Below are 25,102 nucleotides of genomic sequence, written 5' to 3'. Positions count from 1 at the left end.
TTTCTCCTGTTATCATGTTAAATAAACTTACTGTCTGTCCTATCCAGGGTCTGTGGGTCCCTGAAGGAGAGGATGTGAAGATCTCTGTGGCCATCAAGGTTTTAAGAGAGGCCACATCACCTAAAGCCAACAAGGAGATCTTGGACGTGAGTTATATCACTCTATATCACTTTACTCTAAGATGTTTGTTCATGGGAGTTAGAAACTGTTATCCTCCAAATATAAAGAGTCTATATCTAATTTACAGTAGAATCTGTATGGTATTATACAGTCTAAGTTAGTGCTGTTAGGCACACTCTGGTCATCCATACTATGCACTTTCAAAAATATATATGTTTTGACATGAGTATTTTGACCTAATTTAGCGGCATAATACACTCAGTATTATTGCATGTTACTGGCCAATTCAGGTGTCACGTTTCCTCTAATAGTCTAATTCCAAGCACATGCTCTTCCATTTAGGTAGAAGCTGAAATAATGACAACATTTAGCTTGAAAATGGAGTCAGGTTTCTAGTCAGGGACCTCGATGGGGGCGTAGGAAATGGGATTAACTCATTGAGAAGCTTTGGTTCAGGGTTGGGCGTGGGAGGAGGATACTAATTCAAGGTTAAGGTGTTCTGGAAATGAATTTAGAATCTCTTCCAGTAACCGCAGTTAAAAACACAGTCCAGACCTGGGTTCAAATAGTATTGGAAATCTTTCTAATACTTTAGCTGGGCTTGATTTAGCTTTCCTGGCATTGTTGAYCCAATAGAATAGTCCCAAAAGCACAAACTCCACCCACCTGGCACTCCAGGCAGGCTCAAGTATTTGAAAGATTTAAAATGCTATTTGAACCCCGGTCTGACACAGTCGTGAAAATTCAGTGTCAGACTTCATGGACAGCTGAGGTTTTGCAGTGATGTTGCTCTTGACCTCTTGTAATGAGGTCAAGAGCTCTCTTAAAAGTATTCACTAAGTTGACGTATTTTTCTGACCAGTATCGTTGTCTTCAAGCTGTCAGTTGTTATGAAATGTTCATGTTGTGTGGGTTTTATGAACTCACAGTAGAATGATGCCACCATCCCTAGCCCTAAATGCTGTATACTGTACTGTTTGTGTGTTTTGTAGAACGCCTACAATGTGATAACTAGTGTGGAGCAGAGTAGTGATGTCCTCCTTCTTGGCCTGTAGTAAATGTTGGTACTGTATCTATCTGACTGTAGGAGGCCTATGTGATGGCCAGTGTGGACCACCCCCATGTTTGTCGTCTACTGGGCATCTGCCTGACCTCCACAGTCCAGCTGGTCACCCAGCTCATGCCCTATGGCTGTCTGCTGGACTATGTCAAGGAGAACAAGGACAACATCGGATCCCAGTACCTTCTCAACTGGTGTGTACAGATAGCCAAGGTAAGACTAAGCTGCATTTAAACAGTCATCGACCGGAAAGTGTTTTTTTAAATTGCAGTGATTTTCCAATACTTCATCATCCTCCTTTTCAAACTGCTCCAACACTAATGGAACTTGACAGCTCCCACTACTAAGGACACATCCAACTTACTGATGAATGGCACCCAGACTATTATGAGGCCCTGAGTTTTCCTGAACCTAATTTCTGACTACCCATGAGTCAGTGTATGGTATTTAATCAAACAGGAGTCAGTGGAACGTCTGGTATAACCATGTATGGCAATYTATAGACTCCTAATAGACCCCTACAGTTCAACCCTTATTTGACGTCTTGTTGACCTCTTTAAAACCTAATCAAACAATGAGTCATGAAAAATGTGAATACTGTTAGAATGCTTCCTTAATTTTCAGTAGTAATCGAGCAGGACCCATGTATGGCCGTAGACGTACCAGATCATTTGACCTTTCACCTGTGGTTGATCCCAGGGGATGAGCTACCTGGAGGAGCATCACCTGGTGCATCGTGACCTGGCAGCGAGGAACGTCCTGGTGAAGACCCCTCAGCATGTCAAGATCACTGACTTCGGTCTGGCCAAACTCCTCAACTCTGACGAGAAGGAGTACCATGCAGACGGAGGAAAGGTCTGCTCAATCTCCTCATGTCATTTGATTTTAATTGAATTACTGTGTAGTAATGTAACAGAACACATTTTTTGGAGTMTAAATATAATATTATAATCCCCTTTTACTTTGATTGTATGATAGTGATAATGTATGTTGTTGTTACTATTTCCATCCCTTACCCAACCTGTTATAGTCTATCGATAACACAATACTTTACCTACATACTTAATGTTGTATTAGCTACCTTAGGTTGGTCTTGCACAGTGAGCCCTATGTCATGAGAACCCTTTCTCTGCAGGTACCAATCAAATGGATGGCACTGGAGTCCATCCTCTACCGGACATATACACATCAAAGTGACGTGTGGAGCTATGGTAAGTCAGGAGAACATGCATCCTGTGGAGCTATGGTAAGTCAGGAGAACATGCATCCTGTGGAGCTATGGTATGCTCCGGAGAACATGCTCCTGTGGAGCTATGGTAAGTCAGGAGAACATGCATCCTGTGGAGCTATGGTAAGTCAGGAGAACATACATCCTGTGGAGCTATGGTAAGTCAGGAGACAATACATCCTGTGGAGCTATGGTAAGTCAGGAGAACATGCATCCTGTGGAGCTATGGTAAGTCAGGAGAACATGCATCCTGTGGAGCTATGGTAAGTCAGGAGAACATGCATCCTGTGGAGATATGGTAGTCAGGAGAACATGCATCCTGTGGAGCTATGGTAGTCAGGAGAACATGCATCCTGTGGAGCTATGGTAAGTCAGGAGAACATGCATCCTGTGGAGATATGGTAAGTCAGGAGAACATGCATCCTGTGGAGCTATGGTAAGTCAGGAGAACATGCATCCTGTGGAGATATGGTAAGGTCAGGAGAACATGCATCCTGTGGAGCTATGGTAAAGTCAGGAGAAATGCATCCTGTGGAGCTATGGTAAGTCCAGGAGAACATGCATCTGTGGAGCTATGGTAAGTCAGGAGAACATAGCATCCTGTGGAGCTATGGTAAGGTAAGTCAGGAGAACATGCATCCTGTGGAGCTATGGTAAGTCAGGAGAACATGCATCCTGTGGAGCTATGGTAAGTCAGGAGAACATGCATATACACTATTTAATAGGATTAATGCCCTGATACCTTTACATTCTGCCAAAACACATGCCAATGCTGCATCGTGTCAGAATTAACTACATTGCTTGTGTAACTCCAGATACATAAATATTGATTCTGGATAATGTACTTACGCAAATCTGTTAGAGTCAGGTCCAAATAGGGATATTGGTTTGCTAGAGTCTGGGAGATGAGAGAAACGGGTAACTGGTATCAGTGATATGGACCGCAGGTCCCAGAGGCCCAAGGGCTTGTCAAAAAAACTTTGAAACCTCAACTTTCTCAAGTCAATAACACACACACCACCCCCGGTTTGGACACACGCAAGCATGCACACATACACACGCACACAGACACACATGCTCAGCGAGCCAGTCTCCAGATCCTGTCCTCTGAGGTTGGATTGTGTCTTCCGCTCTACAAGGCAAAGACATCAGTAGCAGCAGCCAGCCCTCCTCCTCCCTTCTTTCCATCCTCTTCTCCTTTTCCTCATCCTCCTTTTCCCTTTCAAACTGCTCCAACACCAACGGAACATGACAACTCCCACTCCTAAGGACACATCCAACTTACTGATGTTGACTGTGGAATGTTTTGAAAACTAACTTAGGCAGATATCAACACAATGCTATCTGCTTTTCTGGAATGAAAACAGTCATCTTCCCTAGTGATTGAACTTTATCTGAGATTGTGCCACTATCATTAAGTGTGACAGTAATGAAAGTTTTTTACTGAGATTATGTCATTGATTGTGACTCTGTTTCACTGTACCTCTGTTTAGGTGTGACCGCGTGGGAGCTGATGACGTTTGGGACCAAGCCCTATGACGGCATCCCAGCCAGTGAGGTAGCAGGGGTGCTGGAGAAAGGGGAGCGGCTGCCCCAGCCTCCCATCTGTACCATAGACGTCTACATGATCATGGTCAAATGTTGGATGATCGACGCAGACAGCAGGCCTCGTTTCCGGGAGCTGATAGTTGAGTTTTCCAAGATGGCGCGGGATCCCCCACGTTACCTTGTCATCCAGGTAAGCATTTTAACCCCTTGTCAGGAATAACTGTAGAGTCACACAACACAAATCTATTAGACTCCCCAGCCACTGTAAAGATAGTGAACAACTACCTAGCTACTCTATTATTCTTTCTGCCTGTTTTTTTCTTACTGATGGTGAGTTGTGTGTGTCTCTGCCAGGGTGACGACCGGATGCACCTCCCCAGCCCCACCGACACCAAGTTCTACCGCAGTCTGATCAGTGGAGAGGACATGGAAGATGCTGTGGACGCAGAAGAGTACCTAGTGCCTCAGCACGGCTTCTTCAGTAGCTCCAGTACCTCCCGCACCCAGCTCCTACACTCTACGGTACAATACTAGTAATACATACCTCAGCACCTTCAGCACCCAGCTCCTACACTCTACGGTACAATACTAGTAATATATACCTCAGCACCTTCAGCACCCAGCTCCTACACTCTACGGTACAATACTAGTAATATATACCTCAGCACCATCAGCACCCAGCTCCTACACTCTACGGTACAATACTAGTAATATATACCTCAGCACCTTCAGCACCCAGCTCCTACATTATATGGTACAATACTAGTAATATATACCTCAGCATCTTCAGCACCCAGCTTCTACATTATATGGTACAATAATAGTAATATATACCTCAGCACCTTCAGCACCCAGCTCCTACATTATATGGTACAATACTAGTAATATATACCTCAGCACCTTCAGCACCCAGCTTCTACATTATACGGTACAATAATAGTAATATATGCCTCAGCACCTTCAGCACCCAGCTCCTACATTATACGGTACAATAATAGTAATATATGCCTCAGCACCCAGCTCCTACATTATATGGTACAATAATAGTAATATATGCCTCAGCACCCAGCTCCTACATTATATGGTACAATAACATATCAACTTGGCTAGCCATCATCTACTGTTATGTGGCAGTCACTTATAACCTAGAGAGGCGATTTCCCAGACTCTAAAATGCATGTTCAATGGGGATGTCCAGGAGTTCATCTAAATCTGGTAAACCTGTCAAAAGAAAAGGTTTCCACCAGCCCCTGGCTCTGTCTCTGCTCTAATTTCTAACACAGAGAATAGTTTTTTTAGTGTCTTACAGGAACTGGATAATATGACATCCMTGCACTGACTCAAAGAAAAGTGATTCCATTATGTCTCACTTCATGCTCACAGCTCTTCTGTTGTTTTATAAAGAAGGGTCTGCAGAATGTTGTTATCCACCTCCAAAATGGACGTAATTTGGCAATTTAGACTACTGGAGGCAATTTAGGTTTCCCTACTACACCCAGGATTAGAACCAACAACCTTGTGGTGAATTGTTTCTGCAAAGGCTAGAACATTKTCTTTATTTATGTATTTATCCTGTATTTAACAAGATGAAACCAGGTCAGGTCATGTTGATACTGAGTCTCCCAGTTCAAGTTCATATTTAGCCCCTTTTGACATTGTGGTGAAATTGAATCATGGTGTACATAGGCTGGGGATGAAACGGAGTAAATTACATTTACGTGGGCATTCATACCGGGTCATACCTGGCTTGAACCAGACTGCCCTCAATCACCCAATTCCTATTAAATTGTCATCAGGTGTAGTCTTCTTCTTCCCCCATACTATTTCTGTTCTCACCCCTACTCCCCCCTCACCCCTGCTTCCTCCCAGGTGCACCTTGATTAATGGTATTTAAGATGAGAAGTCATCTCTCTCTCTCTCTCCTTCTCTGTCTGTCTTACGACTCATCTCCAAGTGCAGTGTTGGCCGTATATCTAAGCTGTATGCCTGCTACTGAAAGCCGGCTGGTTACTCCATAAGCTTTCAACTTTGATTACCTTTGCAGGCAGCACTACTTGTTAAATATTTTTCTGGCAGAATACAAGTGCAGGAACCTGATTCTATAAATACAGCATTTGGTTCACTATACAGCAATTTTGACAGATGTCGCCTGTAACTTATTCCTATTTCCTTTTATTCAGTCTGTCGAAAATATTTACATTTGTCTGAGCTGTTTTGTCACTCTTTTATTTATTCCTTGTTTTCTTTTATTTGAACATCTTCTTCATACACATTAATGAAATGAAAAGGTTTGACCTTTCGAAACATTACTGTGAAGAACTACCAAGCGCTTATAAGAAGTAAGCCTACAGTAATGAGTGTGTTTTTGTGGTATTTTACCATGTGTGTTGAGATGTAAAAGGAAGTGTTAACCTGAGTGTGAATCTGTGTTTCAGAGCCAGAACAGCACGTTGAACAGCAGCATTGGAATGTGCCACAGCAGAAATGGGGTCAGTAACCATCACAAATGCACATTTAGGTGTATTGAAAAGGAAACTTTGCAGTATTGCCTTGAGTCTTTCACCATACAAAACAACTGATCTCTAATTCATCGGATACTTGCAGTTAAGGTGTGGGTTTGGGCCAACAACATTTGTATTTTAACTAGAACGAGTTCCCAGTCAGAGAAGGAAGCATGGTTCTCCGGTACATTGCTGACCCCACAGACAGGTTCTTGGACCACGCCTTCCAGCCATCTCCAGGCAAGTATCCTCATTGACCTCCCAAAGGGTCTTAACCCCAGAACATGGCTAATTCATTAGATATAGTGATACATGACTGTTTTATTTTGAAAGGAAGGTGTATCATTTTGAAAGGAAGAGTGACCTCTGCTGGGCAATAGCTGTAGTTCATATGCCAAGTAGAGCACCTCTGTCAAATCACCTGTCATTGCTTACAAAACTACAATTGAACGTTTCATTCACTGTATGTCCACTTAGTACACAGAGGGCTTGTTTTCCTGCTGTAGTAAGTAACTCCTGTAATTTTGCCCCACAGACTACATTAACCAGAACGGAGTTTCGGACACGATGAACCCTGTATACCAGCACCCTGGTCCCCCTCGCACCCTCCTCCCCACCATATCCTCAGACGACACAGAGGCAGAGTACCTGAACTGCTATAAGAACGGGGCAGTGGGGCCTGAGTACCTCAACACCCTCCAGCCCTCCCTCCTCTCCCCCACCACCTCCAATGGCATCTCCAATGGCCTCAACCCCACTGCTAACGGCCATTCCCCCATATCCAATGGTCTCCTCTCCCCCACCTCCAATGGCCTCTCCCCCATTTCCAATGGTGTTCTCCACCGCGTCCAGAAAAACCAGCCCCAAAACAGTATAGATAACCCAGACTACCAGCAGGACTTCACCCCCTCCATCAAGACCCACATCCCAGCCGCAGAGAACGCAGAGTATGTGGCCCCAAACTGAGTCCTGTTACCCCTCTACTCCCACTGTGGAGGGAACAAGACACCAGGGAATAAGGCTCTCTATCCTACCGAGAGAAGACATGAGGTCTTTGTTTAGGAGGGGTAGCGGTACCATGGATTGTATTGTACTTTGCATTGTATTTATCCCTGCCTAAAGAAGCCAGAAGTGAGATAAGTGCAGCTTTCCATTTTGTTTCACCAGTTGTAGTATTGTATAGTACTATGAAATTCCGCATTCCAAAACCTCTTCCATTTCAAACTGTGTCTGAACAGATAGAGATGTGAATCATGTGATAGGAATTAGGCTCTGGGTCTGGGTGTATTCCACTCCATTGTGTTCAAAAGACCAAGAGAAAACCTTAGGGGCTACAGTATCTTATAGGCCTATCAGAAACCCATAAGAGTTGTCATGTTGCACAATGAAAAGTTGTGATCAGAATGTATAAGTGGAGAAACACTATTACTAGACAATAGTGTATCCTTCAATCCTTGATGTCAGATGCTCCAGAAATACTATTATATGTGACAGCTCACCCTTTTCTTGCCAACACAAACAGTACTTAAAGATGTCACTCATACTGGATTGGTGTATTGAGTATATAGTATTATTGGGTATTTACCTTCCACGGCTTAAGGGCTTGAAACTGTTAGAACAACAGTTAGATGTCTCGGCTCTTCTATGTGTGGAACCTGCAGTTTGAGACCCACTGGAGTCAAATGTTGCTGAACGTTGGTGTCAGAAGTGGGAAGGAGGAGGCTCTCATCACTGATGGTGGCTGGTCCATGGAGTTCATTGATGGAGGAACTTCTGAATCATGACGGCACTCTTTCTGAAGGAGGGTTTCATGAGGACACAACAATGTCAAATGTTGCTATTGATGACTCTGCTGAAGGCTCTATAGCAGGGGTATTCAAATCGTACACTATGAGGTCAGGAACCTGCTGGTTTTCTGTTCTACCTGATAATTCATTGCATCCACCTGGTGTCCCTGGTCTAAATCGGTCTCTGATTAGAGGAAAATTGCAGTGAAACTGGCTTGGAGGTTCAGATTTTWATTTGAGGGCTCTATAGCCTTTATTATATGGCCAGATGGGTCAATATTAGTATATCTCTGTGTTGTTGCTTATTGTCTTGAACAGTTAGGTCTTTAGTTCTGACACTACATCTSTAAATCTTCTAACCGTTTTGAAGGAATATATGAAATAGTTACTTGACATTTGAGAGCCTGCTGTTTGACAGAGGTACATATACAGATCATTTGTATTTTACTAGGACAAATCCTTATTTACAATGACAGCCTACCCCGGCCAAACCCTAACAGCACTGGGCCAATTGTGCTCCACCCTATGGGACTCCCGATCACAGCCGGTTGTGATACAGCCTGGAATTGAATCAGGTCTGTAGTGACGCCTCTAACATTGAGATGCAGTGCCTTAGACCGCTGCGCCACTCCGGAGCCCCAAGATAAGTGTGAGATTATACTGTGTACAATATACTCAATATGGTCACCTATAAATTATCCTATCAACATTCCTCATCTAAATGGTCTTGTCCCTTTATATATAAATATACACCTATTCATGAACAAATTATTTCATTTCAAAGTGAAAATGAATAAAACATTGTTTTCTTTAAAGACATTTACACTGTTCAACTGCAAATCTGAGTGTGTTTTTCAACTTGTTTTATTAAACTGAACATACAAGATTATTAAAGGATCTCTTGTTAAAATACAATGTTTTGTGTGTGATTTTTTTTTTTTTTTAACATTTCACAATATTGCTAGTGCTCGTACTTTCCAATCCGGTAGGTTGCAGCAGTGTGCCAAATGGTTGTTCTTCAGTCACCAATGTCGTAATGAAGAAGACTTGAGCATAACAGGAAACGCCGAAGTTTTTGGGGGGGTTCATATAGCTAGTTATAACGTCAGTTGTTACTGTAGTTGGAATGCCAGTGGAGTATTTGTGACAGTAAGAGGGATGGGGCTCTTATCAGAAATAAACTATTTATTTTTCCTCTTCATAATTTTGACAGAGGGACATTATAAATGGGTAAGTCCACCTACCTATTAAATAGCTTTCTATAGACTTATTTTGCTAGCTAGCTAATCTCTTGTTGCGTATAGTTAGCAAGCTGCTGGTTGCTTGCAGTAACGTTAACCGTTCGCTAACTTGTTTTGTTGATTTAATCATCAGAAACGCTAACGCTATTACGGCATACCCCTACTAACTTGCTAAAGTGTGTCAAACGAGCTAAATCCGTTTCAAAAAGCTAGCAAGTTTGCTTACCCAAATCAAGTCCTGTTCATGCTTACAAGGTGGTGTGTTCGTTTAACGTAAAGTATCTTGCTAAAGTAACTAGATAGCGTTAGTTGGCATCAATAAACTAGAATCAGCTGCCAGGTACAAATTGTACTAGTACCTAGTTTTGACCATCATCAACTGGATTCAACCGCTGTACGATTTCTTATTGAGCGGATGGTCAGGGGACCGGAACATGATTACAAATAATTTGTAGACTGCAAGACCAAACAGATTTGACAAAAACATAATTTCAAACCGTGCTTATATTTGTATACGATCACACATCTATTTGGCAATACTTTGGAACTGATTTCCAAAATGAAAGTCACTTGGAGCTGATTTGCTGGTGTTTTTATAGTCTAATGTCCAACAATAAAATAAAAAAATAACAAAACCAAATTCGTCCGGCTTCGGGCCGCCAGTTGGAGAAGCCTGGTTTAGGAGATTGAAAGCTAAAATAAATATGGCTCTACGAGCTAGCTAGTAAGCAAACGGCCCAGACATGACGAAATAGTTTGCGTCACTGTCACGCGAGTGTCATGTAGCTCGAAAGTCATTCATCAAATGCAGCTAACGTTAGCTATTCAGCAAGGTAAAGTAAATAACCACATTTGTTTATCTCAAATCAAATATTTGCGTGACATGGGCTTACATGCAAATTACTGTACTCTGATTCAAGTGAGAGCGAGACCTCTTCAAAGCCACTGATGTGCGTCCTCCTGCTCCAATATAATACACATTTAGCTAAAAATACATGAATCCAACAAACGACCCAAAGCAACTCATGTTTTGATCAGATTTTCTCTCGTGGAATGGAATTCAATAGCCCATTGTTAAAGTTGACAAGTGCTATCTTTGTACTCGCGCAGTCATTTGCATTCCTAAAATAAGTTGATCAGTCCTCCTCATTCATACAGTCAAATCATTTCCAATACACTTCACGACAACACGCAGCAAAAGGGCAATGATCTTTAAGATACAGTATGGCTATATGGAGTAACAATACACAAATGTTGGATACTGAAAACGACTGTAATGGGAGACCTGTATCATCAAGGAAGTAACTGGAGTTGCTCTTCGGGATTCCCCTGCTTGAACCAGACATGTATTTATATTTTGGGGATTTGTGTATTGTTTTGTATGGCTAGGTATTACTGCACTGTTGGAGCTAGAGACACAAGTACTTCGCTGCACCTGCGATAACATCTGCAACTGTGTACACTACCAATAAAATACATTTGACATTACTTAGCCTATTAGATGTGCCATCCTCCTCCTAGGCAGCTGATTCAATGGTTTGGTGGTGCATGGCGAGTGCCTTTTGAACTTGCCCCACAAACACAATATCTCTGTCAGACTCCGAACAGACAGAGGCTTAAGCCTTGTTCACATTGGCAGTTTGAAGTGACTCAAATAAAAATCTAAATCCTATCCGATTAGAATCTGTTATTTTTCCTGCAGTCTGGACAGCCAGCCAAAAAGCACAATGGAATCAGATATTTCAAATCACTTTCATAGGGGGTTTGAAATCAGATATAATTCTGGTTCTTGGCCATGTGACTTGTCTCAAATGTTATTGGTCACATACACATGGTTAGCAGATGTTAATGCGAGTGTAGCAAAATTATTGTGCTTCTAGTTCTAACAGTCCAGTAATATCTAACAATTTCCCAACAACTACCTGATACACACAAATCTAAAGGGGTGAATGAGAATATGTACATATAACTATATGGATGAGCGATGGCCGAGCGGCATAGAGGTGCAATAGATGGCATAAAATACAGTTGAAGTCGGAAGTTTACATACACTTTAGCCAAATACATTTAAACTCAGTTTTTCACAATTCCTAACATTTAATCCTAGTAAAAATTCCCTGTCTTAGGTCAGGTAGGATCACCACTTTATTTTAAGAATGTGAAATGTCAGAATAATAGTAGAAGGATATATTTCAGCTTTTATTTCTTTCATCACATTCCCAGTGGGTCAGAAGTTTACATACACTCAATTAGTATTTGGTAGCATTGCCTTTGAATTGTTTAACTTGGGTCAAACGTTTCGGGTAGCCTTCCACAAGCTTCCACAATAAGTTGGGTGAATTTTGGCCCATTCCTCCTGACAGAGCTGGTGTAACTGAGTCAGATTTGTAGGCCTCCTTGCTTGCACACGCTTTTTCAGTTCTGCCCACAAATGTTCTATAGGATTGAGGTCAGGACTTTGTGATGACCACTCCAATACCTTGACTTTGTTGTCCTAAAATAATTTTGCCACAACTTTGGAAGTATGCTTGGGGTCATTGTCCATTTGGAACACCCATTTGCGACCAAGCTTTAACTTCCTGACTGATGTCTTGAGACGTTGCTTCAATATATCCACATAATTTTCCTGCCTCATGATGCCATCTATTTTGTGAAGTGCACCAGTCCCTCCTGCAGCAAGGCACCCCCACAACATGATGCTGCCACCCCTGTGCTTCACGGTTGGGATGGTGTTCTTCGGCTTGCAAGCCTCCCCCTTTTTCCTCCAAACAGAACGATGGTCATTATGGCCAAACAGTTCTATTTTTGTTTCATCAGACCAGAGGTAATTTCTCCAAAAAGTATGATATTTGTCCCCATCTGCAGTTGCAAACCGAAGTCTGGCTTTTCTATGGCAGTTTTGGGGCGGTGGCTTCGGCCTTTCAGGTTATGTCGATATAGGACTTGTTTTACTGTGGATATAGATATTTTTGTACCGGTTTCCTCCAGCATCTTCACAAGGTCCTTTGCTGTTCTGGGATTGATTTGCACTTTTCGCACCAAAGTACGTTCATCTCTAGGAGACAGAACGCGTCTCCGTCCTGAGCGGAATGATGGCTGCGTGGTCCCATGGTGTTTATACTTGCATACTATTGTTTGTACAGATGAATGTTGTACCTTCAGGCGTTTGGAAATTGCTCCCAAGGATGAACCAGACCTGTGGAGGTCTACAATTTTTTTTCTGAGGTCTTGGCTGATTTCTTTTGATTTTCCCCATGATGTCAAGTAAAGAGGCACWGAGTTTGAAGGTAGGCCTTGAAATACATCCACAGGTACACTTCCAATTGACTCAAATGATGTCAATTAGCCTGTCAGAAGCTTCTAAAGCCATGACATCATTTCCTGGAATTTTCCAAGCTGTTTAAAGGCACAGTCAACTTAGTCTATGTAAACTTCTGACCCACTGGAGTTGTGATACAGTGAAATAATCTGTCTGTAAGCAATTGTTGGAAAAATTACTTGTGTCATGCACAAAGTAGATGTCTTAACCGACTTGCCAAAACTATAGTTTGTTAACAAGAAATTTGTGGAGTGGTTGAAAAACGAGTTTTAATGACTCCAACCTAAGTGTACTTCCAAATTAGATCGAGATTAACATTTCACGCTGGCCAGCCAGCTAACTGGCTAAAAAGCTAATCTCAATCTAATTTGGAGGTCTTAGATATGTCGTTACTGCTTCCAGTCTTTGCCTGCCCTTGAACGGTCTAGGTATTTAGAAAAGTTGGTTGTTGTTGGCTTGCCTAAATGTCCTTTCAACTTGCCGGAGACCTGCTGGGGAGACAACCCTGCCCAATGGCCCAAAGTACCCTATGGTGACATATACACCTACTTGGTGGAATCTCCAGGTTTGCATAAATATCCACATAAAGAAGAATACTATAGCTGTTATTTGGATAGATACAGCTCACTAGTCCATCTTTACTACACGGTAACTAGTAAGCATTATGCAATACACATAGCTCGTTAGATACAAATAAGAGTTGGCGACTTACTAGTGATACAGTGCTTTGAACACAAATACAGTGCATTTGGAAAATATCCAGACCCCTTGACTTTTTCCACATTTTGTTACGTTACAGCCTTATTCTAAAATTGATTAAATTAATGTTTATCAATAAACACACCCTATAATGACAATGCGAAAACAGATACCTTATTTACATAAGTATTCAGACCCTTTGTTATGAGACTCGAAATTGAGCTCAGGCGCATCCCGTTTCCATTGATCATCCTTGAGATGTTTCTACAACTTGATTGGAGACCACCTGTGGTAAATTCAAATGATTGGACATTATTTGGAAAGGCACACACCTGTCTATATAAGGTCCCACCGTTGACAGTGCATGTCAGAGCAAAAACCAAGCCATGAGGTTGAAGGAATTGTCCGTAGAGCTCCGAGACAGGATTTTGTCGAGGCACAGATCTGGGGAAGGGTACCAAAGCATTTATGCAGCATTGAAGGTCCCCAAGAACACCGTGGCCTTCATCATTCTTAAATGGAAAATGTTTGGAACCATCAACACTCTTCATAGAACTGGCCGCCCGGCCAAACTGAGCAATCAGGGAGGTGACCAAGAACCCGATGGTTACTCTGACAGAGCTCCAGAGTTCCTCTGTGAAGATGTTTGTTTCCTGGAAGATTCTCCCATCTCTGCAGCACTCCACCAATCAGGCCTTTATGGTAGCGTGGCCAGATAGAAGCCACTCCTCAGTAAAAAGGTGCATGACAGCCCGCTTGGAGTTTGCAAAAGGCATCCAAAGACTCTCAGACCATGACAAACAAGATTCTCTTGTCTGATGAAACCAAGATTGAACTCTTTGACCTGAATGCCAAGCGTCACATCTGGAGMAAACATGGCACCATRCATACGGTGAAGCATGGTGGTGGCAGCATCATGCTGTGGGGAGGTTTTTCAGTGGCAAGGACTGGGAGACTAGTCAGGATCTAGGGAAAGATGAACAGAACAAAGTACAGAGATCCTTGATGAAAAACTTGCTCCAGAGCGCTCAGCTCAGACTGGGGCAACGGTTCACCTTCCAGCAGGACAACGACCCTAAGCACACAGCCAAGACAACGCAGGAGTGGCTTTGGGACAAGTCTCTGAATGTCCTTGAGTGGCCCGGACTTGAACCCGATCGAACATCTCTGGAGAGACCTGAATATAGCTGTGCAACCTGACAGAGCTTGAGATGATCTGCAGAGTAGAATGGGAGAAACTCCCCAAATACAGGTCTCCCAAGCTTGTAGCGTCATAGCCAAGAAGACTTGAGGCTGTAAATGCTACCAAAAGTGCTTCAACAAAGTACTGAGTACAGGGTCTGAATACTTTATGTAAATTGTCTTTTTAATTATAAAAAAAATACATTTAATACATGTTAGAATAAAGCTGTAATGTAACAAAGTGGAAAAAGTCAAGGGGTCTGAATACTTTCCGAATGCACTGTAGCTAAATGTATCGCGTAACTGGAGGCCACAGCTTTCCATCACTGCGGCGTAACAGCCTGAACCCATGAGGTTCGTCTAACCTGGTCCTTGGGCAGTTGATTAAACTATTGTTCATACAAAAATGGTACGCAACAGTATTTGTATACTGTATTATTATGCCGATTCTGTTGCAAAGCGTTTCTTAAGCTGAAGCAAATGGAACGAAACGGGGAAGGACCTACCTGATTTTGCAATAGCAACTTTCGTTTTGCTGTGTTTGCTTCTGTTTTGTTCTGAAATGGTAAACGGTTTCRGTAATGAATACACCCCGGCTTTTCGGCTCTGGCTGATAACTGTTATGTACTTTCCATGCGACACTCTGATCATCCTGTTTGGGATTAAGACGACATGGAAGAATGTTAAAAATGACCAATATGTACATTTTGTGATAATAATAACAATAGTAATAATAATAATTTAACCTGCTGTTCTCTTTTTTTWTTTTTATGAGTAAAGTATGCAATTTAACATGGTTGTAATGGGAGTACCCTACGGCTGTACCCTACTCGGAGGCGTGTTCACGTTAAGACACGCCTCGCTGTATCTATCTATGGCTACATTAGTTGTCATATTAACGGGTGTGTATGCAGTGGCGTAGGCTCAGCAGTGTGAACTAGGCTTTAGACTAGGCGGAGCACAGCCAAGGTCTGGTCACAGAAAAGGCACAAAATAAGTGGATTAAAGTCTTCAAACACACCCCTCCTTTAAATGCCAGTGTAATAACTCATAAGAGACATGTTGGAAGTAATTTAACAGTAGCAACACATAATTAGTGAGTTCAGTCTAGTCGTAGAGTGCATCTTACTGTGATTTACTTGAAACCCCTGACCGTGACAATAAGGGAAACAACCAAGTCTGTCGAGTGACCTATGCAAAAAAAAACAGGGCATTATCAGTCAGTACAACTGAGAGAAACTTGTTAGGATGTCAACCATGGAAAGAGTAGATTAAAAGTGGAACGCGGAAGACCACAGCACATGTGATTTGCGGAAGTGAAGGTTTTATTTTAGAATCTGAAACACAGGGCTAATATTACACTCAGACGTGGTATAGAGAAAATAGTGAAAATAACCCCAAGGTGCACAAGATGTCAGCTCACTTCTGCTTTAATTTAGCAAGAATATAATTTGGGTAAATCATTTGAATTCTATCACTTTTTGACAGCAACGTTTTTGATTCGAACGAAACCTTCCATACATATTTGTCCATAGTAGAAGTGCTCAGAATGTGACTTTTTGGACCTGAATGCCAAAACATTCAAGAGATAAAGYTGCTCAAAGGTGACTCCTTTTGCATACCCCACCATACCATGAGACATCCATGTCTTCATCACTGGAAAAGATAAAGGGTTGAAATTGATATCATTTAAAAGCTTACAAACAGGGTTGTCAAACTATTTGATAGTTTATTGAATTTAAAAATAAAATAAAATGGATGCCCTTTTTTACTTTTAACGTAAATTCTAAAAACGTGTACAGTGCATTCGGAAAGTATTCAGACCCCTTGACTTTTTCCGCATTTTGTTACGTTAGACTTATTCTAAAATTTATAAAAATCCCTTTTTCCCCCTCAGTCTACACATAATACCCCTTAATGACAAAGGAAAAACTGTTTATTTTTTGCAAACGTATCAAACATAAAACTGAAATATCATTTACATAAGCATTCAGACTCTTTACTCAGTACTTTGTTGAAGCACCTCTGGCAGTGATTACAGCCTCAAGTCTTCTTGCGTATGACACTACAGGCTTGGCACACCTGTATTTGGGGAGTTTCTCCCATTGTTCTCTGCAGATCCTCTCAAGCTCTGTCAGGTTGGATGGGGAGCATTGCTGCACAGCTATTTTCAGGTCTCTCCAGAGATGTTCGATCGGGTTCAAGTCCGGGCTCTGGCTGGGCCCCTCAAGGACATTCAGAGACTTGTCCCGAAGCCACTCCTGCGTTGTCTTGGCTCTGTGCTTAGGGCCATTGTTCTGTTGGAAGGTGAACCTTTGCCCCAGTCTGAGGTCCTGAGTCTGGCCACTCTACCATAAAGGCCTGATTGGTGGAGTGCTGCAGAGACGGTTGTCCTTCTGTAAGGTTCTCTCATCTCCATTTCTAAAAAACTTCTTTTTTTTTTCTTTTTTTTACATTTTAGAATAAGGCTGTTATGTAACAAAATGTGGAAAAAGGGGTCTGAATACTTTCCCAAAGGCACTGTATACTTAAAATTAATTTTAGCATTTTTTGTGCATATATCCCGTTTTACGCCATCTGAGTTTGTTGTGCCCGCCATCGGTTGAGACACAACATGCTCTTGAATACAGGGTGAGTGTCATTTCAATCATACAAATAGAATTCATGGATTCAAAGATGGTTGCCGGTCCACACACCGTCAAATTACATAGGTTTTCCTATGGAAGATTGACAGTATAATTTAAAACATATTCCCATTCAAGTCAACATTCTCTGATGTCTGGAGCTCCAACCATCTGTGTGGTACCATTTGAAAGTTGAAATTAAAAATGCATTCCCATTTTAGTTCATTTATCAGCCAAAACGTGACACCCTGTATTCAAGAGCATGTTGTCTCAACCAATGGCGGTCACAACACAAAAACCTCAGATATAAAATAGGGTCTAAACTACAACATATGAAAATAATCTGAGTTACCACATTTTTTGATAATTGATATTTAAAAAGGTTAAAAAATGAAATAATGTCTTACATTTTTWTTTTTTTTATCTAGAAATGAAATAGTTTGACAACCCTGTTTGTAAGCTTTTAAATMATATCAATTTCAACCCTTTATCTTTTCCAGTGATGAAGACATGGATGTCTCATGGTATGGTGGGGTATGCAAAAGGAGTCACCTTTGAGCATCTTTATCTCTTGAATGTTTTGGCATTCAGGTCCAAAAAGTCACATTCTGAGCACTTCTACTATGGACAAATATGTATGGAAGGTTTCGTTCGAATCAAAAACGTTGCTGTCAAAAAGTGATAGTCAAATGATTTACCCAAATTATATTCTTGCTAAATTAAAGCAGAAGTGAGCTGACATCTTGTGCACCTRGGGGTTATTTTCACTATTTTCTCTATACCACGTCTGAGTGTAACATTAGCCTACTATGCGCCTCGAAAGGACCCGTCTTTTGGCATTCAGGTCCAGAAAGTCACTTTCTGACTTCTTCCATTGACCAACATGAATGGAAAGTTTTGTTTAAATGAAATCCTGTCAAAAAGTGATTGAATTCAAATGGATTTACCCATTTGTTGTCTTTAGCATTCAAACACAGTGCCTACGTGCCTTTTTGACTTTTACACAGTAGCAACTAATCTCACCAATTGAAATGAACAGAAGGAAACTCGACTAACACTTTCTTGAGGGCCTTCAATGACCGCAACAAAAGCATTGTAAAATGTGCATCCATGTTGCAGCATATGTAGCCTACAGAACAGCAAATTTAAGTTCTGATAAGTAGCCTACCTATCTTCTCTCAGGTTCAAGCCCAGCACTGTGTGTGGTACGGTGAGTGTGGTGTGTCCGACAAGGTCCCGGGGAAGAWGTACAACTGCAACTATACAGGACCTCCCATCCCACTTCCAGTAGATGGCCATGAGCTGCTCACGGTAAGGTTGACCATGGACGCTTTCTTTGAACTGGTTCTCAAGATGCCTTCTGAAATGACAGTTGACTTACATTGAAATGTGTTCTGTCTCACATGTTTTACTTTCGCAAAACCAAGTTGGGTCATGGAAATTATACCGTGTGTGTATCTGTTTGTGTGTAGGAGCTGTGTCCAGGTTATGACTATGGGAACCAGAGTCTGTGCTGTGATGTCCAGCAGCTCCAGACTCTGAAAGGGAGCCTTCAGTTGCCCCTACAGTTCCTCTCTCGGTACGTACCATGGTGGCTTTGCAAAAGGGACTTTGACGTTACGTGTGCCATACTTGGACAGACCCCCGTTATATATAGCTATAGTTTAGCAAGATGCCTTGGCAGTAAGTTAGCTTTGTTTGCATCTTATCATTGTCAGCTGTTTCCTTCTAAAGGTCTCTTTATATGATGATGATGATGATAATAATAATACGCTTCTTTATCCTGACTCTCTGTGTTCTCCATCTCCAGATGCCCAGCCTGTTTCTTCAACCTGATGAACCTGTTCTGTGAGCTAACCTGCAGCCCCCTCCAGAGTCTCTTTATGAATGGAACCCAGTTCACTAATGACACAGCTGACAACAAGACCAATGTGGTGGAAGTCCAGTACTACATTGGACAGACATTTGCCAATGGTGAGGGGGCACATTTCCTGGTCCCAACTCTGTTTGTGCTGTCAGAGCCAACTCCTATGGTCATTATCCAGCTAGTGGGCACAGTCTTTATATCACAGTTTGAGACACACTATATATACAAAAGTATATGTGGACACCCCTTCAAATTAGTGGATTTGGCTTTTTCAGCCACTCCCGTTGCTTACAGGTGTATAAAGTCGAGCACACAGCCATGTAATCTCCATAGAGAAACATTGYCAGTAGAATGGCCTTACTGAAGAGCTCAGTGACTTTCAACATGGCACCGTCATAGAATGCCACCTTTCCAACAAGTCAGTTCGTCAAATGTATGCCCTGGTAGAGCTGCGCCGGTCAACTGTAAGTGCTGTTATTGTGAAGTGGAAACGTCTAGGAGCTGCAACGGCTCAGCTGCTAAGTGGTAGGCCACACAAGCTCACAGAWCGGGGGCGTCGGGTGCTGAACATGTCAAAATCGTCTGTCCTCAGTTGCAACACTCACCACCGAGTTCCAAACTGCCTCTGGTAGCAACGTCCGCACAATAACTTTGTCGGGAGATTCATGAAATGGGTTTCAATGGCAGAGCAGTGCACAAGCCTAAGATCAAGAATTTTGCTACACCTTCAATAACATATGCTAAATATGTGTATTTGACCAATAACATTTTATTTAAGATCACCATGCGCAATGCCAAGCGTCAGCTGGAGTGGTGTAAAGCTCGCCTCCATTGGACTCTGGAGCAGTGGAAACGCGTTCTCTGGAGTGATGAATCACACTTCACCATCTGGCAGTCTGACGGATGAATCTGGGTTTGGTGAATGCCAGGAGAACGCTACCTGCCCCAATGCATAGTGCCAACTGTAAAGTTTGGTGGAGGAGGAATAATGGTCTGGGGCAGTTTTTCATGGTTCGGGCTAGGCCCCTTAGTTTCAGTGACGGGAAATCTTAATCCTACAGCATACAATTACATTCTAGACGATTCTGTGCTTCCAACTTTGTGGCAACAGTTTGGGGAAGGCCCTTTCCTGTTTCAGCATGACAATGCCCCACTGCACAAATCAAGGTCCACACAGAAATGGTTTATTGAGATCGGTGTGGAAGAACTTGACTGGCTTGCACAGAGCCCTGCCCTCAACCCCATTGAACACCTTTTGGATGAATTGGAAGGCCGACTGCGAGCCAGGCCTAATCGGCCAACATCAGTGCCCGACCTCACTAATGCGCTTGTGGCTGAATGGAAGTAAGTTCCCGCAGCAATATTCCAACATCTAGTGGAAAGCCAGAAGAGTGGAGGCTATTATAGAAGCAAATGGGGAACCAACTCCATATTTTAATGCCCATTATTTTAGAATGAGATGCTCGACGAGCAGGTGTCTACATACTTTTGGGCTTGTAGTATATGCTGACCGAGTAGCAGTGCCAGTGAACATCTTGATAAGTAGATTTCTACAAACTAATTAATTTCCTTGTATTATGCAATTAGTTGGGTAACTAAGGGTCAGATTAACACCCCTGTGTTGTGCTGCATTTGTCAAAATGCAGTTGAAGGTCACAGCTTGAAGAGTCGAAAAACGCAATCACTTCCCTTGGCTAGCATAACTATTGTTGACCTAATGCTACAGATGTTGGTCTGTGCCAAGGTGTTTAATATAATTCTGGTCCTCTTTCTTGGCAGCCATGTACAATGCTTGTCAGGATGTCCAGGCTCCCTCCAGTAATGTGAAGGCCTTGTCACTGCTCTGTGGGAAAGATGCCAGTGACTGCAACGCCACCAACTGGATTGAGTACATGTTCGACATCAACAACGGACAGAGTCCCTTCACCATCATCCCTATTTTCTCAGGTGAAATTATGTTAAATGGACAAACACAGAATATTTGCACTTTGTACATGCAAGGTTTGGATGTCCCAACAAGGGTAATCAGATATGTCATTTCACTGTTTGAAAAMGTCACTGGTCTCTGTGAAATTACACTTAACAAAAATATAAACGCAACATGCAACAATTTCATTGGTTTTACTGAGTTACAGTTCATATGAGGAAATCAGTCAATTGAAATAAATGAATTAGGCSCTAATCTATGGATTTCACATGACTGGGAATACAGGTACCTTAAAAAAAAAATGGGCCRCACAATGGGCCTCWGGATCTCGTTAGGGTATTTTTGTGCATTCAAAATGCTATTGGGTTCGTTGTCCGTAGCTTATGCCTGCCCATACCATAACCCCATGGACTCACAACGTTGACATCAGCAAACTGCTCYCCCCATACACATGGTCTGCGGTTGTGAGGCCGGTTAGACGTACTGCCAAACTTTCTTAAAKGACATTGGAGGCGACTTATGGTAGAGAAATGAACATCAAATTATCTGGCAACAGCTCTGCTGGACATTCCTGCAGTCAGCATGCCAGTTGCACYCTCCCTCAACTTGAGATATCTGTGGCTTTGTTGTGTGACACAACTGCACAATTTTGTGGCCATTTATTGCCCCCAGCACAAGGTGCACCTGTGTAATGATCATACTGTTTAATTAGCTTCTTGATATGCCACACCTGTCAGGTGGAGGGATTGTCTTGGCAAAGAGAAATATTCACTAACAGGGATGTAAACAAATGTGTTCACATTTGAGAGAAATAAGCTTTTTGTGCATATGGACTATTTCAGGGATCTTTTATTTCAGCTCATGAAACATGGGACCAACACTTTACATGTTGCGTTTTATATTTTTGTTCAGTGTTTGTAATATGTACAATAACACAATATTGAGTACTTATGCCTAATGCTTTCTTCTTTCATTTTTAATGATCACAACAAATGACTCAACATCCTCGTACCACCCTCACCTCTCCAGACGTGTCAGTATCCGGTATGACCCCCATGAACAACAAGACATACAACTGTACGGAGGGTCTGGAGGATGGCTCTGGTCCCTGCTCCTGCCAGGACTGTAGCCTGGCCTGTGGTCCCCAGCCTGTCCCCCCTCCCCTGCCCCCACCATGGACCATCCTGGGCATCAGCGCTATGGTCATCATCATGTGGATCTCCTACATGGCCTTCCTCCTTGTCTTCATGGGAACCGTGATCGGCACCTGGTGCTACAGGTGATAACTGAGGGGCACTGATTTTGGAGCAGTATGTAATGCTTGTCTATTCAGTGCCATTTTGGAGCAGTATGTAATGCTTGTCTATTCAGTGCCATTTTGGAGCAGTATGTAATGCTTGTCTCTTTCTCTTATTTCTTATTCAGAAAAAGGAGAATTGAGTCTGAGTATGGCCCAATATTGGACAGCAATAACCCTCACTCTCTGAACAATGACAGCATTGATCAAGGTACTCTTTTATTTGGCATGAGATCTGACTCTGTCTCATTTTGGAAAATAACCAGGCACAATATTCAGTAAGATACACCTACAAACCTGTTCTTGCTACGATCTGACCTGTAACCTGTCTTCCCTCTCTCTCTCAGTGGATGCGTCGTGTGGCGAGACGTTGGGCGAGCACTTTGAGCACGCCCTGCGTTACCTCTTTACCCGCTGGGGCTCGTTTTGCGTACGGCAGCCCCTCATGGTCATCCTGGGCAGCCTGATCATAGTGGCTGCCTGCTCAGGGGGCCTGGTCTACATGAAGATCACCACGGACCCTGTGGAGCTGTGGTCCTCGCCCAGCAGCCAGGCRAGGCAGGAGAAGGACTACTTTGACAGCCACTTTGGACCCTTCTTCAGGGCAGAGCAGCTCATCATCACCACCACATTGCAGTCAGAATCCACCTACTCCCCGTACCCCGCGGGGGCTGCCATTCCCTTCGGAGCCCCCCTGGACAAGGACGTCCTCCACCAGGTGGGTTAGGTAGAGGAACTTGGCTGGGTGGTGATTGATACTTTCAGATGGAATTGTTGTAGCATTTACCAATGGGATTATTAGTTGTGGACATTTGGTTCAAGCTATCTGCGAGCCAATAATATATTCGCTCTCTTGTAGACCAATTCAGGAAGACATCTTTGGTCCTTGCCTTAGTTCTGATGTGACATTTTATAGCTTTAGTTTTGTTTTTCTCTCAATTTTCCACAATCGCTCATCTCTCAGGTGTTGGATCTCCAGACGGACATAGAGAACATAGTGGCCTCATACGGGGACCAGAAGGTGACCCTAAAGGATATCTGCTTGGCCCCACTGGCCCCATACAACGACAACTGTACCATCCTCAGTGTTCTCAACTACTTCCAGAACAGCCACAAACAGCTGGACCATAGCATAGGAGATGAGTTCTATGTCTACGCAGACTACCACACACACTTCCTCTACTGTGTCAGGTGAGTGGCCCTCGGAACACATTCTCTAGTGACGTCTGCATCTGGGGAATGCTGCTGAATTCATGAGGTTATACTAGTTGGAGTTCCTCTCCTACTCTCAACTCAACTACTTTCTTGCTCCTCATTTCCCTTCAGCAAGTATATACTCATAGCTGTAAATGGTGAATAGTAGTCATAGATTTGTGTATATTACCTCAGAGTTCTTAAAGCATTTGCTCTGTCTCTCCTGTGTGTAGTGCCCCAGCGTCCCTCAACGACACCAGTCTGCTCCACGATCCCTGCCTGGGCACCTACGGAGGCCCCATCTTCCCCTGGCTGGTCCTGGGAGGCTATGATGGTGAGTGGGGATACATGTACATCATCACACAAATAAATATAATGTACTAGTCAGTGGGCAATATACCTTTCTATTTTGTGCTGCTTTTTCTGTAGGTATGTTTAATTGTATTATTTGTTTGTTTGAATTGGGAAAACTTGTCAGTGCTAAAAATGCTTAACTTTATTACATAACTCCTTTTTATATAGTCAGTTTAAGCACAAATGTTTTGTAGTTTGATTTTATAGTTTTTATTATGCAGAGAGACCACATTTCTTTGTGGTAATTGGCCTGTGTAAAATTGGGTGTAATTAGCTGTCTCGGACTGTTTGCAGCTTTGAATCTCTTGGATATGCTATCCTTCAGTATCTTCTGTATTGATTTACTATAGTTTGTCTACTGTCAACACAAATTCCCTGACCATGACATATTTGCATCTTTCTTCCCCACTGTAGCAACCAACTACAACAACGCCACAGCTCTAGTGATCACGTTTCCTGTCAACAACTACCATAACGACACTGTCAAGCTGGGGAAAGCTCTGGCCTGGGAGAAAGAGTGAGCAATAAGCTCATACTTTTTAGCTATCAACCTTCAGATGCTAGTGTATAGACTAAATTAATTTCATATTTCACAAGTCAAAAATGGTTTGGTTTTGTGCCATGAGTTGCCATTGCACTAACACAACCCTCCATGTCTCTGTTTCCAGATTCATCAGCTTCCTGAAGAACTATACAAACCCCAACCTGACCATCTCCTTCAACTCTGAGAGGAGCATTGAGGATGAGATCAACCGTGAGAGCGAAAGTGACCTCAGCACTGTCGTGGTCAGCTATGCTATAATGTTCGTCTACATCTCCCTGGCGTTAGGACATATCCACAGCTTCAGGAGAGTATTGGTTAGTAGTAACTAACTTCAGACATTCTAATAGTTTATTTAATTTAGTAAGATGTTCGTCTACATCTCCCTGGCTCTGGGGCATATCCACAGCTTCAGATGTATACAGGTGAGACAACTAACACTTTACAATAGTGTATTGTCCAGCTGTTCACCTTGTCACCATTTCATTTAGTAACACGATATCTGTTTCATTTGCAAAGATCATATCGTTTGCGGTGTGAGTTTGTAAAACWAATTTCGAAAGCATTGAGAAGGAATGAACAATGCATCCAGTAACTCAAACGTCAGAAAAAT

The 25,102-nt window shown here is 42.5% G+C and overlaps 2 protein-coding genes across 2 annotated transcripts in view; both read left to right on the top strand.

Annotated features, from left to right (window-relative positions):
• The window catches only part of LOC111956947 (epidermal growth factor receptor-like), a 117,848-nt gene extending 108,695 nt beyond the window's left edge, over positions 1 to 9,153 (top strand). Inside the window, exons 19-27 of the mRNA XM_023977659.2 lie at positions 48 to 146; positions 1,208 to 1,393; positions 1,880 to 2,035; positions 2,316 to 2,391; positions 3,902 to 4,146; positions 4,311 to 4,478; positions 6,392 to 6,445; positions 6,604 to 6,697; positions 6,993 to 9,153. Of these exons, the coding sequence (XP_023833427.1) occupies positions 48 to 146; positions 1,208 to 1,393; positions 1,880 to 2,035; positions 2,316 to 2,391; positions 3,902 to 4,146; positions 4,311 to 4,478; positions 6,392 to 6,445; positions 6,604 to 6,697; positions 6,993 to 7,423 (1,509 nt within the window). The 3' untranslated portion in view covers positions 7,424 to 9,153. The remainder of the gene's footprint in view (positions 1 to 47; positions 147 to 1,207; positions 1,394 to 1,879; positions 2,036 to 2,315; positions 2,392 to 3,901; positions 4,147 to 4,310; positions 4,479 to 6,391; positions 6,446 to 6,603; positions 6,698 to 6,992) is intronic.
• Positions 9,154 to 9,310: 157 nt separating this feature from the next.
• The window catches only part of npc1 (Niemann-Pick disease, type C1), a 30,021-nt gene continuing 14,229 nt past the window's right edge, over positions 9,311 to 25,102 (top strand). Inside the window, exons 1-12 of the mRNA XM_023977658.2 lie at positions 9,311 to 9,474; positions 18,492 to 18,620; positions 18,782 to 18,888; positions 19,120 to 19,283; positions 20,956 to 21,123; positions 22,133 to 22,382; positions 22,529 to 22,611; positions 22,748 to 23,118; positions 23,365 to 23,591; positions 23,828 to 23,928; positions 24,363 to 24,465; positions 24,617 to 24,806. Coding sequence (XP_023833426.1) covers positions 9,403 to 9,474; positions 18,492 to 18,620; positions 18,782 to 18,888; positions 19,120 to 19,283; positions 20,956 to 21,123; positions 22,133 to 22,382; positions 22,529 to 22,611; positions 22,748 to 23,118; positions 23,365 to 23,591; positions 23,828 to 23,928; positions 24,363 to 24,465; positions 24,617 to 24,806 — 1,965 coding nt within the window. The 5' untranslated portion in view covers positions 9,311 to 9,402. The remainder of the gene's footprint in view (positions 9,475 to 18,491; positions 18,621 to 18,781; positions 18,889 to 19,119; positions 19,284 to 20,955; positions 21,124 to 22,132; positions 22,383 to 22,528; positions 22,612 to 22,747; positions 23,119 to 23,364; positions 23,592 to 23,827; positions 23,929 to 24,362; positions 24,466 to 24,616; positions 24,807 to 25,102) is intronic.

This window comes from Salvelinus sp. IW2-2015, linkage group LG32 (assembly GCF_002910315.2).
Source record: "Salvelinus sp. IW2-2015 linkage group LG32, ASM291031v2, whole genome shotgun sequence".
In the NCBI taxonomy this organism is placed as follows: Eukaryota; Metazoa; Chordata; class Actinopteri; order Salmoniformes; family Salmonidae; genus Salvelinus; species Salvelinus sp. IW2-2015.
Note: the sequence above shows the minus strand (reverse complement) of the source record. Positions and strands in the feature narration are given on the sequence as shown.